Below are 19,529 nucleotides of genomic sequence, written 5' to 3'. Positions count from 1 at the left end.
TGAAGTTTTAAAATAAAATAAATTAAGGTAGGTGTTCTTTTTTGTTTGTTTGTTTGTTTTGTTTTGTTTTTAATCCTTCAGTTATTCAACCTTTACTATTTAAAGGTGTTCTCTACAATCATTAACATCAGTGCCTTTCTAGAGAACAAAAAAATAAAAAAGTAAAAAAGAATCAGACTATTCTACAGTTCTGTGACTGTAAGACCTGGGGCTTTTGATAATCTGAAATATCATGCTCATGATAAAAGAACAGAATTCTGCATTGCTCTAATGAGATATGCATATTTTTAATAGAGCTGAGTGAAACTTAATAAATGTCAGTACTTCTGTGGAACTCCATTATGGAACCAGAAGGGAATTACCCTAAGACGTTTGGGACATTTTATTTGATTTGGGTTTTCAGTCACTGCTGTTAGCTACTTGTGGTCAGAGTGTTGCAAGCAGAGAGGTTAACCAAAGGGGATTAAAATTCTATGTGTGGTACAGTACCACACAAGATCCATAATACTCCAACCACCAACAACCAAGAAACAGGAGAAAAACATGACATCTGCATAATGCTCTGCCCAACTTCATTAGTCATGTCTGCAGAGAGGATTTATATTTTCAGATGCGATGCGGTACTATAACAGCAGCTGAGCTCTTAGCTGGCATTTCTGCTTCAGCAGTGTCAACTCATTCAAAATTTGCCTCTAGCTCTTTGTTCCATGCCCCACTGTGTAGTAGAGGCATAGTCGGCAACACAGTGCTTTGTTTTACTGCCTCTCAGCACGGTCAGAGATCCTGTCCTCAAGGTCATCTCCTTTCAGGTAAGAGAAAAATCAACCCAGTGTCACTAAAACACTCCACAATTTTTCTCCCCAGAGCTCACAGGAGCTTTGTGTGATGCAGAGCTGTGTTTATACAGAGCCGATTTCAGGATCTGTGATTTGTAATGTTGTTTCAATTACCTAGAAGATGAGGAATATTTTATCTAAGTAGAAGGTGCCAGTTACAAGCAAACATAAGGAAAAGAAAAACACTGAATCCTAGCAGAAGTATTGCAGGTGCTTTACTCAAAACAGAATCACAAGTGTGGGTATGTGTTCTTAGGCTCATAATTTGTTTTTGAGAAAGCTCTTTTCTTATTCCGTTGAATTGTCAATGTTGTCTCTCTTTCATTTATCCCTGCAGTGATGGCTGGGCAGACAGGTACGATGTGACAGATGGGTATCAGCGTGAAGCCGTTGGTGGAATAACGATCAAGCTCCAGTCTCCTGACGTGAAATGGTTTGATGATTACTACCTGCAGCTTCGGCCAGAAACCAATCACCGAAATCCATGGTTTCAGGAATTTTGGCAGCACAGGTTCCAGTGCCGTTTGGAAGGGTTTCCTCAAGAGAACCCTAAATACAACAAGACTTGCACAAGTAAGTGAATTTATTACTTTTTCTGTATAAACCAGTGTGATTGAAGTTCTGGTGTGAACAGGTCATGTTGAGCTGACACAGACTGCTCTGATTGGAATAGTGAGTGGGACTGAAAGCAAAGATGCTGGAATTGAAACACTGGCTTTTTACAAAAGGACAAAAGACATGATTTTAAAAGTATTCATGTCTCTAGAGAAACAAATAGATGGCGCCTCAGCAACTAATGCTTCTCTAAATTTGAAAATCTTGATGCTAGTGTGCCATTACAGTCATCTAAATACTTTCAAAAGTCTTGTCCTCCAAAATTCAATGCTTCTTTTCTGAAACAAGTCTAGCTATATTTCTTTATGGCACAAGAGCAATCAGAGAGTTAATACACAAAATATTATAAGTCCAGATGGTAATGATGAAGATCATTTGTGTACTTCAGATAGAAGACTAGTTGGTTTGAAGGATTTAATTAAGTTTTCTTTCAAATGTGAGTCATTTCAGGAAATGCCATTTTGACTAAGCTGATATTTTTCATAAAATTGTACTGATTTTAACAAAAAACTGCCACAACATTTTGTCATTTTTGCAAAACACTGACCTTTTTTTTTTTTTTCTTTTTTCTTTTTTCCCAGAAAGATATGGTGCTTTCTTTCTTTCTTCTCAAAATTTTTGCATTACTTCCATTAATTACTCTCTATTTCATGAGATGCCTTGCAATACTAAGGCAACGCCCCATTTTATTTTTATCTTGAGGGGTAACAGCTTTTTAGTTCTGATTGAAACATACTTCCTCCTTTATTTGCTTGAAGTAAGTCCTTAAGCTACAATGGAAGCTTAAGATGACACTGACACCAACTCAGCAGATACTATGTTGTTGTCTTACAGCACAGAAAAAATAGGCACAAGCCTTACAAGCAGACACAGTGTCTCTGTTTTGCAGGTTGTCAATGTCACTGCACGTATAATGCTGAATTTCTCCATGCATCTTCAGATGCATTAATGGTTTTAAGGCTTTCCCATGCACTTGAGATGATACTACAAACCAACAAGGCTGTGAAAAGAATGTTTTGTCATAGTCCTTGCTTACTTTCCCATTATTTGAGTTTCTGAAAAAGCTTCAAATAATTTGAAAATGAAGGAAACAAAAGAGGAGAGCTTTCATTTCCGCTTTTGAGAAAATGTTTTTTATATTACGAAGAGGAAACAAAGGTGATAAAACCATAGGAAAAACATAGAGGGCCTATTAAGTCAATGATGAAACTCCCACTGACTTCAGTGAAGCCAGGGTTTCAACCTCCAAATCAATGCCTGTCTCTTTAAGTGTCCTCCTACACAACAGGGTGAATTCCATTGAAAAACACTGAGTTCCTGTAAATGAAACCCATTTTCTGCAAGAACAGGGTCATATTAAAAGACTGGGCCCATGTGTATGTATTTTTAAGTAAAGCTTAGGGACCTAATGGTCAATTGTCCTGATGGTAAGTGAATGTTGTAGCTTTGAAGCTCTTCAGATAGTCTAAGGCATTAACCTGAGTCTCCCCCTCCTTACCCAAGTTATACCTAAATGATAGTATGACAGGTTTTCCTTCAGATTTCCTTCAGATTTGCTGTGACTAGAAAATGGCCCTGGGGACTTGACAGAGGGAATACCATAGTAGATGTCCTGGTGTCCCATGTCGGACATCAGCCCAACCACAGCTGTAAGGCGCAAGGGACCTTCCCTCCTAAAAACATCAATAATTTCCACACACCTGTGAGACAAATAAATGGTTTTAAGGATTAAAGTTTTGGATTTACACAAGAAAAAATCCCCCACATGTATAATCCCTCTCAAGTCCCACTTATGGTTCGTAAGTCTTTTTTTTTTTTTTTTTTATTTGCACAAGGCTGTAGAGGAAGTTTGTGGCTGAAGTGGAAATCGAACCTAAGAATCAAAAAATCTCTGTGTACACCTTCAGCATTCAACTTTTCCCTAGTATTTTTCTTCTGCTATCCTTCCAACACAGCATGACTGAGGTTTTATTTGCTCTATTGACAGGTACTGCATAGTGAGCAGTAAATGTCATTGATTTCCCCACTATAATGTAGATATTTTTCCTGAGATAACAGTACAGTGGATATGACTGGCTACAAGCTAATAAAAACCTCTTTTCTATCAATGTGATGCATTAGCAGTGACATTTCAGATTGACTTTTTGGGGGTATCTTTTATTTTACTTACTTTTTACCAGCACTGGGAGAATCTAATTTCTGTTTTATATGAAAGATTGAGAAGTGTGAAACGTGTGCCTACAGAGTCTTTTATAGTGCCTAAAATAAAATTCACTGCTGAAAAAAAAATTATCTCAGGGGTGCAGGGAGATGTTATTTTAAACATGAAGTCATCCAGTTGTGGATATGAAACAACTTAATCATAAAGCTTGATAGCACATTTGGAACAGCATTTATTGCTGGAAGGTTTCCCACAAAGAAATCCTAAATGAGCCACAGCTCAATGAGATTCCTAGAGCCCAGGAGTTTCAAACACACAAAGAAATGTGTAAGAATCACACGGTGCTGATTTGCAAATCATGATCACAGGAAAAAAAAATCCAAATATATTGTTCTAATTACTTTTTCTTCAGCTTATCATATTCAACTGCTAGGCCATGATAACTATAGTAAAAGGGAAAAAAAAAAAAAAAAAAAAAAAGAGAGAGAAAAATAAAGATTTTAATAGTTTTAATTCTTTCTCATTGCTGTAGGACAGAAAAATGTTAATTCAGTTCTGGAATTCCCCAGATTAAGGACACTACTCCACAGCAATCAATAAGTCTGCCCATTAAAACTGTCCATTTAATCAAGGTTTTCACACAGAGAACTGTTGATCATCACGATACTGAATTTTACCATTCTAATTTTGATCTAGATCATTGGTCAATATTCATGAAAATGATATTCAATGACTGTTGTTTAACAACTGATGGGCATCTTAATCTCACTCATGCTGTTCTCTCATTCCCTCTCCTCAGAAGGACAGGGAAGATACAAGGAAAAAAAAAATTACAGGGCTGAGATAAGGACTGGGAGACCAGTCACTATCACTGGCAAAACAGACTCAGTGTAGAGAGATTAATATAATTTATTGCCAACTACTAACAGCGCAGTGAAAACAAAAAGCAAACTATAAACACCTTCCCCCCACATCCACTCTCTTCCACCTCCTTCCCCAGAGTGGTGCAGGGCAACAGGAAATGGGGGCTGCGGTCAGTTCCTGATCTCCACCTCTCCTTCACAGTCACTCTCTGCCCCTGCTCCACATGGGGTCCCTCCCACGGGATGCCGTCCTTCCCTATCTGAGCCTGTGAGGGCTGCCCACAGGCTGCAGCTCTTCAAGAACTGCTCCACACGGCTCCTTACCATGGAGTCCATCCATCAGGAGCAAACTGCTCCAGCATGGGTCTCACAAAGGGACTAGAATAAAGATGAAACTTGCCCTCCATGGTCACAAGCATTTTGTAGGCTGACCTGAGAATTTCAGCATGGTGATGTATACGTTAGTGTTGTCTCAGATTTATCCTGATAAGAAAACAGGGATGTGCCCTTTAGTTTACCTTTTGTAAATACATTTTCTTCTCCAGCAGCTCCATATTGAAAACAGACAAACAAACAAGCAGGCTAAGGACTTTCTCAGGATCCCAAAAACACTGAGCTTATAGAGGAATGCTGGAGACAAATAAAAATCTATCTCTGCACCAAAAGGCAAGCCATTTATTACTTCTTGGGATAATTATAAAAAGATACAAGGTTGATAGATGAAGTCATTATTAAATGACAACATCTATATAGAAAGCAATAACCATTATTTTGGAGGAAAAAAAAAAAAAAAAGGAATTATTCTACATCATCTGGTTGTAGAAAAAAAATTGTTAACAATAAAAAAAATTGTTAACAATATCAACAATTTATTTAAACAGCAAGTAGATAAACACAGGTACTATTATGAAATGAAGAGGCAGTTTAATAAGATATGTAAAATAAGATTGTGAAAATAAGATTGTGAAATCAGCCATAGAGAGAGAATATGAGAAAACAGTCTTAAAGCATTTTTTATTCATTCATTTCTATCAAATTCTAAAAGGTCTCCATCCACTCACATACATTTAGTTCACAATGAAGTAAAAATATTAGCATCAAGCACGCTTTTCATTTGCAGATTTGAACATACCTAATCTAAATGGGTGTCACTGATGTCGCTAAGTACATTGATTTTCTGCCCAGCTGGAGTACTACAGAAAGTGAGAAGTTTGCAGGCTTATCTGAGTTGATTTTCAGTGTAATCAGTCCCATGCCACAGGACAGGTGTTACAAGCCACTTCCAGACACCAAGAGTCAGAGTAAAGAATTTATAATGCATGTTGGACAGGAGATGTGGAATGGCCTCAGAACAGTAGGGATTTTACAAGAATTGGATTTGTCTTCCCCTCTGGCACCAGACAGGTATCTTTTTTATTATCTAATTCCTTGAATCAGTGAAGTTTGTGAATAGGTGTGCAACTTGAACCAGATGAGTAACTCTACTCAATGACTGTCTTCAGGTCATAAAAGGTTAATCCAATCCCTTGTTATCTATTTTCTTTGCACCTTTAGCAACTGGGTGTGTATGCACTTGCATGCTCACAGGCAAGTGTTCCCATCAAAGCTCAATTTTTTCTCCTGGTAAGGGTGTTTTACAAATGCATCTGAACACAGAACAGAAAGAAAACAAAATGTAAGGAAAGTACATTAAACTCTGGCTCAACTGACATTAGTGGAAAAAGTCAAGCCTTCAAAGTCACCGGGAGCAAAAGCATATTTATTACACCTACCTGTCTGTTAAATGAATCCTTTTACCTCTGCTTCTATTTTCTTTCTCTTATAGTTCCTAAAAGCCAGAGGCATAGATGGAACATCATTTTTTTGAAGTGTTATTTAAACACAGAGCAAAATCAGTATACATATCCCAATTATCTATGATCTAAGTTTAGGACAAGGAAGAGAGAAGTAGTAGAGGCTAATGCTGATAAAGCATTGTAACATCTTGGTTTGACATGCAGAGATTACAGGCTTCAGAAATACTCACAGTTCTGTAAAGGCATGATAGAAACAAGAACCTGAAGAAAGGTGATGGACCATTTTTGCAGGTATTTATTTACAGCAGGGTCCTGACATTAAATACTGTGGTTCAGAGCAGCAAGGGAGAAAACACAAAGGTAAATGATGGAAGCTTAGTTAATCAGTCAGAGATCAACTATAGACAAGACACAAGGAGCACAGAAAATGAGGAAAGCAACTTATATCTGACATGCTGGGGAGCAAGGAGCCAGGGGCAGGGTTTATAGGGAAGAAGACCATAAAGCAATAAACAGGGAAAATGAGACTTGCAGTAGCATCTTGAATGAGTCTTAGCAAGATGAAGCAAGTCAATTCATCCCTTTTTGATTTAACCGTGTGGCTTCTATGAGATAAAAACTTTTTTTTTTTTTTTTTCAGGTGTACTAAAATGCACATAGGAGAATTATTGCCATAATTCTCAAAGCAATTAATAACAGGATTAAGAGTGAAAGAATTTATCTGCAGAAAGGGAGATCTGGGATAAATGTGAGAAAAGTTTTGTGGCTAAATGTACAGAAAAACACAAGAAGTATAAATGTGAAAAATATCTGCCTGTTTGCTCAATATCGTCCAGCTCCAGCTGCTTCTAATGAGGTCAAAACAACCCACAGAAAATCCTAGAGCTTCAGCTGAAAAGGAACTTGGTATAACAAATGGCCCTATTGTATTTCCAGATAGAATTTAGGAATCACACATAAATGTCTAGTCTTTGTATTGCAACAGGATAATAATCTGTTTGTTAGATTTAAACTCAAATGCCAAAATTGGTTTAGTCAAACCGCAGCTGATAAAAAAACGTAAGTTCTGTCAGAGTGGATGGCTTGTTTTCCATATTTCAATGAATGTGTCACATTTAAACCCCATATTCCCCAAACATGTGGCATTCCCACACTTTTATCTTTAGATTTCTAGTGAAAAAAATCAAAACAAATTACGTTAAAATGTATTTGTATTTTTTAACAGTGAATTAAAGGACATTTTAATTCTCCTGAGTGCATCCTGTCTCTCACTTAGTTTGTTACTTGATATATGATGTATCATGTTTGGGCACTTGCAAGCTGGAAGATGATCCAAGCCTCATCTTTATGGCCAACATTTCAGATTTGAAGCTCAAATACTGTTTATCACTACTTTTACAGTAAAGCAGCTTCAGGTCCAGAAATTCCCAAAGGTGGATGAACTGCAAGGCATAGATTCAGTTCTGAATTTTCCAGAAGTCTGACATAGTCTGATCCAGGAGCCTACACAGACATGTCACTATTTTTTGATTCACTCAGAGAAAGAAGCAGTATGGCACTGTTGAATGCTATATATTCTGTTATACCTATTTGAAAGACTTTTTATATATATATACATATATATATATATATATATATACACATTGAACCTGATTTTAACATCCCTGCAACTAAAACCCTTGAATAACTGCAGTCTTCCCATTACAATTATTGAATTCCTCAAACTCCTCCAAAATCTGACTACAAAGCTACATCTTTTTTCTTTCACTTTATGCTCCCTGCCTTCCTCCTTCCTTACATTAGGATCCTTTGATGATATACCATTCAACTGTGGTTATATCCTTTATGCTACCATTCCTTTTCTCACTGCTTTTCTAAACCCTGAAAACTACCTAGAAGTTATTAATACAACAGTACTGGTAGACCATGTCTCTTTAGCCTTAAGAATAAATGCAGATTGTAATTAGATATATCCAGATTATAGATGCTTCCTATTAGAAGGGTGAATTAGAGTAATTCCTGTCATTCTCTTCTCACAACAATTCAGCTTCTTACATAGATTCAAATACTTCACACAAGCACGTTTGCATGTGCAGAAAGTTTTAGGCCCACTTTTAATGTGTTCTTCCTTCTGTAGCAGTCATTTTTCATTGCAATTTATGATCAAAGAAATTGAATTCCATAGAAGGTGGAATAATAATATTATTCCTAAGAAAATAGTGTGAGGTATCCATTTCTTTACCTTCTTCTGAGACTTATGGTCACTGTTACCCTTTTCTCTGATGTTACTGAACTTGACAACAGAACCCAGACTTTCACTAGTATGCAGGCACTCAAGGATGCAGGTCAACCTCCAGGCAGAGCTGTGAGAGCCCTGAATACATCTTGCTTTTGTAGACTTAAAAAGAAGTAAGACACCAAAGTCAACTAGCCATGTTAAAAACATCTTCTGGAAGTTCTCTCTGCATTTTTGGACAGTGAAAAAAATATTTTTTGGGCTGATCAAAAACATTTCGCAATCACTGAGTGATAGGATGAGGGGAAATGGCCCCAAGTTGCACCAGGGGAGGTTTAGGTTGGACGTTAGGAGAAATTTCTTTACTGAAAGGGTTGTGTATCATTGGAACAGGCTGCCCAGGGGTGTGGTTGATTCACCGTCCCTGGAGGTCTTCAATAAAGGTGTAGACATAGAACTTGGTAGCATTGTTTAGTGGTGGACATTAGTACTGGGTTAGAGGTTGGAGTAGATGATCTTAGAGGTCTTTTCCAACCTGAATGATTATACAATTCTATGATTTGGTAAATGGATTGCACTGGAAGATATTTGCTTATCAAATCTGAAATATTCCATACCAGCATGTTGACTCAATGACACCACTTTGACAGAAAAGTGTTGAAATGAGTCTTTTTTATTATTATTGTTAGTACTATTTTCTCATTTCAGTAACTCTGTGGTGTTTTGTTTCAAATTTATAATTTTCTTTCACATTGTTTCAGTCTGTGTTGCTGTGTTGTTTGTTACTGTGTTTTTTGCCTCAACATCAAAATGACATTTCCAGTGTTGCCAAAGCTTTTTTTTTTTTTTTTTTTTCTCAGAATTTCCTTTTCAGAAAAGATTTAATACAATCTTGAGGTTTTGTATTCATTTTGAATGGAAAAGGACATTTGGACTAGATGAAATTTCCTATAGAAATGAAAATATATTTGTTCACGAAGCCAAGAGCCTGTAAGAAATTAACTTAGTGAAATGAAAAAAGAAATAAACTGTTACATTTGATTTTTAGCAGAAAAAATACACCTGTGACCTTACAAATAATGGAGAACTGAATTTTATTTTTTCTTCCACATTGCTTTAACAAAAAGCTGTGATGACAGATTTTGGAAACAGTTCCATCTCAGTCTTTTTCTGTCTTTAAACAAAGATAACTTGATTAGGTATGAATACTGTGCTTTACCTTGTTTCACATATACAGCCTTTCCTCCATTTCATAGACTACAGTCATTTCTTCACTGAGGTGATGTATATTTCTGGGATGACAAACAAACCCAGAATCTGCAGCTCCAGGGGCAGAATCTGAGGTGTTCCCAAGGAGCACAACAGACCCATTGCAGACCTAAAAGTCCTGAACCTTAATAGACTGTTCCTGCCATATCTTGGCTACAAAGGGCAGGCTGTTAATGATTTTTGTTAGAGTTATTCACTAAAGCAAAGGGGAAATAAAAAAGTCTAACTGGTGGGCTTGAACTTCTACTGCTTCTACTGCTGCTTACGGAAAGTGGAATTGGGAAGTATTTGCTAGCAAAACTAGTATTCGTCTGTATGTTTATTGTATCTCAAAACAAAATTTGCGCAAAGATTCAATTAAATCTTTACTGATATATATGGAAACTGTATGGAAACTAATTAGTCATAAGGAAACATCATGGGATAGTTTGAGAATGTAAGTTATAATTCTTGTTTCCTCTGTGGTGCCCTCTAAGACTTTATCATAAACGACATTTTGATCATTGAAAAATTTAAAGGAAAAATAAAAATAAACACAACCCACTCCACTTTATTTCAACCTTAAAGTGATTGCATAACAAAAAAAAAAAAAAAAAAAAAAAAAGGCAACTTGCTCTGCATGTTGGAAAAAAATATTCTCACATATTCTATCTCATATCTCTTTCACTTGCTTTTCCTTGCATAAAGAAATAAAGAGAGGGATTCAGGGATTCTGGGAATTTCAAATATTTTCACTCTTTACCTTGTCTCCATTCTTCAAATTTTAAAGTATTTTCAACTTTAGAAAAGTTAGAAAACAGGAAAAACATATTGAACAACGGTAGCTGTTCTTAGCACCCAAGTTGGTGAGGCTTCTAGATGTCACCAGGTGGCAAACAGAAGTTTATCTTCCCTGGGGGTAAAAAGTCAGAGAAGGAAAAAACAAACAAACAAACAAAAAAACACTTGTACATGATAAATAGAATAAACAATTATGAGTTTTATTGAAGAATAACGGCAAGGAGGTTGGAATTAGACGATATTTAATGTCCTTTCCAACCCAAAACATTTTGTGATTCTATAATTCGATTAATATTTTCCGAGTACTTGCATTGCAAGTACAGGAAACAGCTGTGAAATTTCAGAATTGCCTGCAAGGGCCATCTATTTTATTTTATTTTGCCGTGCCCAGCAGGTGGAGCCACAGCCCGGCGGCCGCAGCCGGGCCAGCCGGAGCCTGGGCGTGCGGCAGCCACCCTGAAGCAGAAGCGGGACTGCGAGCGCCCTGAAGTGCTTTCATGGCTCCGCGCCCATAAGAACACTAATTGGTTTTAAATGGATCCAAGACACGAGCTGTTGCCAGCTGGACTCACTTTTCTTGGTGAAAGAACATGTTTCTCTTCCGTCATCTATGTGTTTGCGTTTTGGAGACGTGACAAGTTTAAGGAAAAATCTGGACGAGGTTCTGGGCAGCCTGAGCTGAAGGGGTTTGAGGCTGCTTTCAGAGCCAGCTCCGCCCAGTGCCCTGAACCAGCTTCCAGGTTGACCCTATGAGGGTGCCTCAACAACTCTGAAGTGCTAACACCTGAGCTTCACTGAGTAGCTGAGTAGCACCATGTGTGATTGCCCTGCATTTATCCTATCTTGTGATATAGCTGGAGCATCCTAAACTGGGTCTCTCCCACCAGTGTGGGCAGAAAACGTGCAGGCTGTGATGCTCTGGATGTTTACAACCTGTAAAATCTCTCTTCACCTTTGGTGAAGTCACAGTCCTAGGGATAGATACAGATACATCCAGGAATGCAGAATGCATATTTACATGGGGAAAAAAGAAAAAAAGATACATTAACTACACGTTCCAAAGGCAGCAAATTCTTAAGTTGATGTTTAATTCATTTAACCATATTGGAAAGGCTCCCCTGAATCTTATATGTGATTTGATTACGTAACAAGAGATTTCTAAATGATCTATAGGTAATTATTTATTTTTTTTCCCTTTTTTTTTTTTTTTTTTTAATAAATCAAGGATAATTTTACTTTTCAGAGACAGTACATTAGCACCTAAAAACTCCAGCCAGTAACAAGCCCCATTGCCTTATGCACAGGATAGGCAGAAGATGATAAGAATCAGTCCTCTTCCTGAGGAATATTCAGTCTAGGGAAAAATGGCAAATAAAATATAGTAGAAAATAAATATTGAATGGGAAACTGAAGGACGGGTGGGTTGTCTGATTTGACAAAGAAGGCACAGGGTGTGTCTCAATAGTATTTTTTAGACAGAAATGGCTGTGTCACTTCAGATCCAGAATCCAAATCCTCATGATCTCACAGCTTGGAAAATAATAGGATAAGCCCTTATTTAACTTCCAAAATGTCTTGGGCAAGAAAGACTAAGGAATAAACATAATAGAAAACAGAGATCTGCTCATGTGCATTAACCACTGAGATTTTTTTTTTTCCTCAGATAATTCCTCCAAATTTGGTCATTCTGTGTTACAAGTGTTATCCCAGTTTCTTCATTAAGGTTCAGTATGATTTAATTCACTCTGCATTCTTCCACTGCCTTGTACCTCCTAATTGCAGGAGGCGGGATTTTTTATTTCTGCAGTAATTAGCATGACACAGAGTTAATATTTATTGGTTCTAATGTACTGCAGTACAGATCACTTTCTATAATCCTGTAGACATAATCACCAAGTTCAGCACAGACTCATAAATAACTTGATATTATTTCAAACAATATTTATGGGAAGGTAAGCTACATCTCAAAAAACAAAACAAGCAAACAAAAAAAAAAATACCATCTCAGCCACAGAATAGGTATTTCAGCCTGTCAAAATTGCAATACGTATCCACTGGAGACCTACAAAGCTTGGCTTTGTACCTGGCCCATGCACTTGCTGCCTCTGTGCCTCCTGCTCCTGGGAGAGACACTGAGTCTGTTCTCAAATGCTGGGAGCCAAGAAGGATTCATAGCTTGGGGGAATTTTGCTCCAAACTGGTGCTAGCCTCGTTGTATGGTTTAAACGCCCACCTGCAGCTGTGGTACAACAGGTGCTTTCCTGCAGCACATCATCCAGTTTAGTTTAATTTGAAAGAAATTCAGTACACTTCTCTGAGACTGTGACACTCAATGCAAATGAAAGCACAGTCAGCAGAAATGATTTGGAGATTGACTTTGAAAGCCCACTCCTGAACTGAACTAAAACATTCATCTGGACATGGCCTGTTTATCTGTCCATGCCAAAATTCAGTGGCATCACATTAGCTTTTCATAGCCCATAGAAAAGCAAAAATTTTTAATTTCCTTGTTTACAAATTTGTCTCCTATGGGAATGTACCAGACAGAGCAAAAAAGATCTTTTATAGAAATAGATTTTGTTTTGACTGTGATAGAAAAGTTCTGCTATGGGTATTAAGAGCAAGCATATGAGTTCCCCTGTGTATTTATTCCCTGTCCTCTTATTCTTAGGAATTCCTCAACTTCTATTAGAATTTTACATTTTTCTTGATTAAAAGTTTAATCAGTGCAGTCAATTCTGTTGCACATCACTAGCGTCATCATCATTAAATTCATCAGTGCCACCTCTCAATCTCATGATGACCCTGCATCAAGAAAGGCTCTTGACTGAAGATAGCACTCATCAATAAATTTAAGAATGTTTGAGTTCCAGTGAAGACAGTGGAAAATGACACTTGAGTGAACAGTGCATTTAAGGCTACCTAAATCATACTTTCTGTAGAGATAGACTTATTATTTATTTATTTATTTATTTTTCTGGCTGAGAAACGAGCTCCTAACTTGTGTATTCAGACCTGTCTTAAAACCACTAATAGGATCACTGATGTCAGTAGGGTTATGTATATGCTTCTAGTCTGACATGCGTAAATAGTTTATGAAGACAGTGTTGAAAATCACTTTCAGACTTAATTTTTGTCATTGCTGCTGTTGTACATACTGCAATTTTTGAAGACTCTATTATGGTACATTAAAAAGAAAAAAAAAATCATTTTGTCTTATTTTTTGAGATGTTCACCTTAACTTTACATGAGGTCATGTAAACTGGCAGTCAGACATGGCAGGTTGGATATGCCCCTATGTAGCAAAGTGGGCCAGATAACATCTCAGTAAAATGTTCTGCAGCTTCAGGAAGTATATTAAAATTCTCTAAAACAGTTAATTCCCTCACAAATCCTTTGACAATTGCTAGCAGCCTCTATGAAGAGCTAAGCAGCCTCATTACAAATTATCAGGTGAACTGAATGAGATTCAATGTTTAAAGAAAATCTGAATAATAATTCAATAAAATTGAAGCACAAAGCCCAGTAGAGAGTGCTACTGTAAAAATTTAGTTATTAAATTTCAGGCAATCATATGCAATAAAGCAGCTGAAATATTGTTTCATAAAAAAATACTATTGCTGATGCAAATCTGATTCATTCTAATGGCTACTATAATTAACTGCATGGTTTGTGAGCTGTTAATTTTGAGGGTGAATAATTGGTTAAAACAAGTTTTGTGTATTGCAATGTAATATGCTTGTTCAATTTTCCACTTAATTTCAACTAATATGGGTTTTACATGTACTCCACTGTTGCAGTTTTTATGCCTATTATTTTTAATTAGGAAAAAGCAATACCTTGGTAGAACAGAAGAAACAAGCAACACTGCATGTTGTTTCCAAGTTTTAATTCTATTACAGATACTTCAAGCTCATATCACTTAACTATCCAAAACGTTAATAACTGTTCCTGAGGCTGACTAGAACTGGAACTGGGAGTGCCAGTTCCAGCATGAAGTAGAAGGAGAGAAGAGACCTCTCAGTCCACTCGTTCACTTACTGACCTCTACACAATGATTTTCAATGCAAAGTATGTATCTTTGTTACTACTCCTGATGTTTTCAGTACTCCAAATTTTTTCAGTAGTTAGAACTGCATAGTGATGTTATTCACCATCAAAATGTAGATGCACCTATTTTATGATGGTATCAGGCTCTTGCTGGAAAGCCTTGTTCATATCCACAGAAAGTGCCTAGACATCAGATCGGGTGCTTGTCTTTGGGGTGGATAATGGTACAGTAGATGTGTGCCACACACAGAGCCATATATTAGTCTTCATTTCTTTCAAGAAACAATTGTCTGTACACCATCTGTTCATGGCATATCTTACTCCTCACATTGTGCAGCTCCTGCAGCTGACATGGGCATGTGTAAACTCCATCCCTGCTGCATGCCAGTGACTCTTTGGGAAGGAAACTCATGCAGTGGACAGAGAGGGTTATTTGCATTTCCTTTGCTCCTGGCTGCCCACACACAGGGCTCCCTGGGGACAACTGTTTGATTGATAAAAGAAGAGCATATGTTCTAAAACAGACACTGAAGAGCTCTTTGCATGTCCTCCCTCCAGAGCCAAATCTTTCCAGGTGCCTGACAAATTCCCAGCACCATTGATGAAGTTGTTTTGTCTCTGACTCTTGTCCCCACCCCTGTGTTAATGATCTGGTGGCTGAAGTGCAGCTGGCAGCTTTGCTGATGACATGTGACACAGAAAACCTCCAGCCTACTCTTCCTTATCTGGGCTGGTGCTGCCAACAGGGTGAATATGTCATTACTAACACTACACTTAAATAAATAAAATAAAAATAAAAATAAAGCCCTTCAGGGTGGCTGCTGAAAGGATTTTTTACTGCATATCTTACAGAAGCTTAGAAGCTTAAGCAGGAAATAGAAATCCAGACATTAGATATTAAAAGCCAGAAAAGTATGGTTACCAATTCTGTCTTAAGCAGACATCAATTCTCTCACTTAAGAGTCATCAACTAGGCACATCAGCAAACTCTTCATGGACATTTTAATGCAGTCATCTGCATTGCATCATTATCCTCACTTTGCAAATAGAGAGGGGCAAGGGACATGTTGATAAGAGAGTTATTAGCATGGCAATCTTTTGATACAGTAAAAAAAAATATGCCAAGTCACTCTGTTGGTTCCCATGTCTCTAAAAATAAAAGTATTGTCTTCAAGGCCCCTACTGGATATAACCCATGTTAGCATTTCCACCTCCAGTATTCACAAAAAGATTTCTGAGGCTTTAGAAAGATTTCTGAAGTCTGAGAGAAGTTCCTGGAATCACAGAAACTTTATGTTATAGTTAGTGACTGACACTTTGAAAAAAAACAATATGTGTGAGCTGTGGAGTTGCACAGAGAAAGGCATCAGCTGGATAGCAAAATATATAAAGGGAACCTGTTCATTAGTTCCTTTTTTCCTCTTAAAACAAACAAACAAACAAACAAACAAAAAACATGGTCAGTGCACATACTGAGAACAGCATCCACTATGAGCTGCTTAAGAAGACTTACACTATAAGTAACATCAACAGATGTCTAAGGAGCTGATTGTATTTCAGCCCTGTACATTAAACACCTGCTTTCTGATCTTCCCCAACAGGCCAGATGACTCTGAGAACGCAGCACGTTCAGGACTCCAAGATGGGCTTTGTAATCAATGCGATATACTCGATGGCATACGGCCTCCACAACATGCAGCTGTCGCTGTGTCCGGGCTATGTAGGCCTCTGTGACGCCATGAAGCCTATTGATGGCCGGAAGCTCCTGGAGTCCCTCATGAAGACCAACTTTACTGGGGTCTCTGGGGACATGATCCTGTTTGATGAGAATGGTGACTCACCGGGGAGGTAATGTTAACATCTGTCAAACTTCTTAAATACCAGACATGCTAACTGTACAAAGTAGATGAATTCACACTTGACATCAGAACTAAGATCTCACACTTTATTTTTCATATTTTCATGCTTTCTGAGATTATTTTTCCAAAATAACTCTTTTCATTAATGAGTAATTTTAATGATATCTAAATTATGGTTGAAGAAAAGAGAAGAGCTTTCAGGTACAGTCTTCCTGTGTGAACAATAAACCATGAGACCTTCAATTTTATGTTCATATACCATGATGTCCACAATAGCATTACCCTCTCTCTCTCTTTTAGTATTTACAAACATGTGTTCAAGAGTTAAGCAGTCATTATTTGAATAATCACCTGGATATAGTTTCTTTATTAAGAAATCTAAACTATAAAATAGATGTATATATTTATCTGGGATTTTTTTTCCCATCTGAATAATTAAAAATGACTTCATTACCCTCCAAATAAAGTCATAACAAACACTTGCATAACAGACATATATATTAATATATGAATATATTAATACATATATAAAAATATATTAATCATAATAATTAATATTATTTCATAATATTATTTTATATTGTGCTGACATAAACTAAATTGAATTAAAACAAAGCTCATTTTTTTGATAAATTAAATATCTGAGAGGGTTTTTTGTTTGTTTGTTTATTTATGACATATATGTATTGTCTGTATAGAAGTACATATTCAGAATAGTAATGAGATTTTTTTCCTATGTTTCTGCTTATTGAACTGTCAGAAGATGAACAGCAAGTGTGATAGCATTCAAAGTATATTTATTTATCCTTACAGTTCAGTGGATTGATTCCTGTCTCATTCACTATATTTATTCCAGTTTGATTGAAGCAGCCCTTTCTGTCTGAATTATTGGGAAGTTTTTAAATATCTGTTTGATGACATTATGTAAACAGATAAACTAGAGGGAAAACTGTTCATCCAGTTCATTCATTACTTAAATTCTGTATTCTCTCAGTTTTCTGCAATTTCAGTGTTTTGTTTTGTTTTCTTCTCATTTTATTTGAAAAACTTTTATGTCAGCATTCTCCCCAAATGATAGCAGGCCAGCCACCTACAAAAGAGTCTGCTTTAACCAGTTCTCTGGAGACACATATTTCAGAAATCTTCATGCTCAGACTCTAAGGAACTGCACCATGAGCTGGCAGGAGAACTCAAACACAAACTGGCAGGAATCCAGGAAAAATTTGGATGAAAATTTATTTTCATCACTGTTTTGGTGAGCAAGGCCGTCTTCCATTAAACATTTTTATTTTTACAAATAGCTGAATTCTGAAGAAAAGTGCGCAGTCTGGATTTTTCTGACATAATTTTTTAAAAAGACTTTTCTTAAAAGATTCCCATTTGAACTTAATGATGTTTGGATGCAGTAGATTGCATCCTACCTTATACCTGTCTCTTTTTCACTCATTTCTTGCAGAAAGACTGAAGACTTCAGCAAACAAATGACATGTAACACCATACACCAATGACAACATCTACATTTTTCAAAGAGACCTTTATCTTTATCTTTTCCTCATGTAGGCATGCTTAAAAATAATGCTTTAATTGCATTTCTTGCAAGGAATTTAACTGAATGTCTTTTGTCTCTTTATACTCAATATTAAATTCTAAGGAACAAGATGAAGGAATTATATTGTGTGCAGTTATTTGCTCTATATTATAAGGCACTGTAGAGCATCAGTGTTTCACTGTAGAGCATGGGTCCTCCATGTGTGTGAGATACTGTAGTGCTCTGTCTACTCAACTAATTAAATGTGTGAGAGGAAAAAATGTACTCAGAACTTGGTCATTTTAGAAACATGGGTCTTTGTTCCCTCTTCTCCTAAAATTGTCATGTGATTAAATACAGACTATGTGCTTCAATTAGCCAACAGTGAGTAAAAATTTACTGTTTAGTGTTTAAGAAGGGTTTGTAGGAAGCACCATCTTTAATTCCCAGGTTTTTAGTAGTTTCTAGTCATTTGAACACTGTCAAATACTATGTACAACAGCTGAGAGAGGGTGCAGATGTAGCGGAATGACTCATGTACCCTGTTCACTTTTGTTGATATCTGCATCTTCACTTTGTTAAACAGAAATTTAAATCCTCACAGCTGTACTGTGGTGGTGGTGTTAAGCAGGGAAACACAACATAAAAGGCCTTTCTGACCTAGATAGATTGGGATTTCAATGTAGAGCAAAAGGGTTTTGATACTATACATCAGATGATTAATCTCACAAGATGCTTCCAGTCCTGGTCTTATTCCAAAATCCTTTATCTATATGCTGAGCTTAAGCAGATAGATAGTTTAGCTTACTTTAGGAGGGATAGAAGGCATGGAAAAAAAATATAAAATAAAATAAAAAAGCAACATCTATGATTTCTTGGGGAAATAACAACTACCTGTAACTACTATGGAAACTCCAAAGAAAAAAATTGAAAAGGCAAGAAAAAAAAAAAAAAACAAAAAAACAAGATGCTAATATTTTGGTTTTTCTACCAACAGGATAGGGATCCTCAGCAACTTTGTGGCACTTCTGATTTGAAACAAGTGTTTTGCACTGCTATTAGGGCACTGCTGGAAATGTGTTATTGCACCATCTGGTCTCTCCTATCCTAAAGTGATAAACTGTCCCTGCAGTAACTCAAGAAAGCTCCAGAGAACCAGTGATTCATGAACTTCCACTGTAGAAATAGACTTCCTGAGTCTGGCTATTACTGTCATTCCACCATCCCTGTTCTCCTCAAAGGTCTTGTGAGAGACACTATACATGGAGGCAATAGGTTTATTTAATTTGTCAGGTTTCTTTCCAGTATTCTCCCTGGGATGTATGCATGGAACTAATCTGCAGCTACTGGAGGGATAACTATTTTAGTTCCTGTGGTCTGATGAGCATTGGCAGTACTTTTGTTCATCTGCCCATAAAACTCTGAATTGACAGCTTTAACAAAGCAACCCTCAGAGGAGTCTTGATGTCCTGACAATGCTGAATAAAGACCCCACAGGGGATTTTGGGCTAACTTTTGAGTTAGTCTGTTTATCCT

At 36.9% G+C, this 19,529-nt stretch overlaps 1 protein-coding gene across 3 annotated transcripts in view; it reads left to right on the top strand.

Annotated features, from left to right (window-relative positions):
• GRM5 (glutamate metabotropic receptor 5) overlaps nt 1-19,529 on the top strand; it is a 278,595-nt gene that overhangs the window by 210,743 nt on the left and 48,323 nt on the right. For all 3 annotated transcript variants that reach the window (XM_068668432.1, XM_068668378.1, XM_068668316.1), the window contains exons 4-5: nt 1,174-1,409; nt 16,208-16,454. In XM_068668432.1, coding sequence (XP_068524533.1) covers nt 1,174-1,409; nt 16,208-16,454 — 483 coding nt within the window. The remainder of the gene's footprint in view (nt 1-1,173; nt 1,410-16,207; nt 16,455-19,529) is intronic.

Source organism: Anas acuta, chromosome 1, assembly GCF_963932015.1.
Source record: "Anas acuta chromosome 1, bAnaAcu1.1, whole genome shotgun sequence".
In the NCBI taxonomy this organism is placed as follows: Eukaryota; Metazoa; Chordata; class Aves; order Anseriformes; family Anatidae; genus Anas; species Anas acuta.
This window is presented reverse-complemented; position numbering and strand designations above follow the sequence as displayed.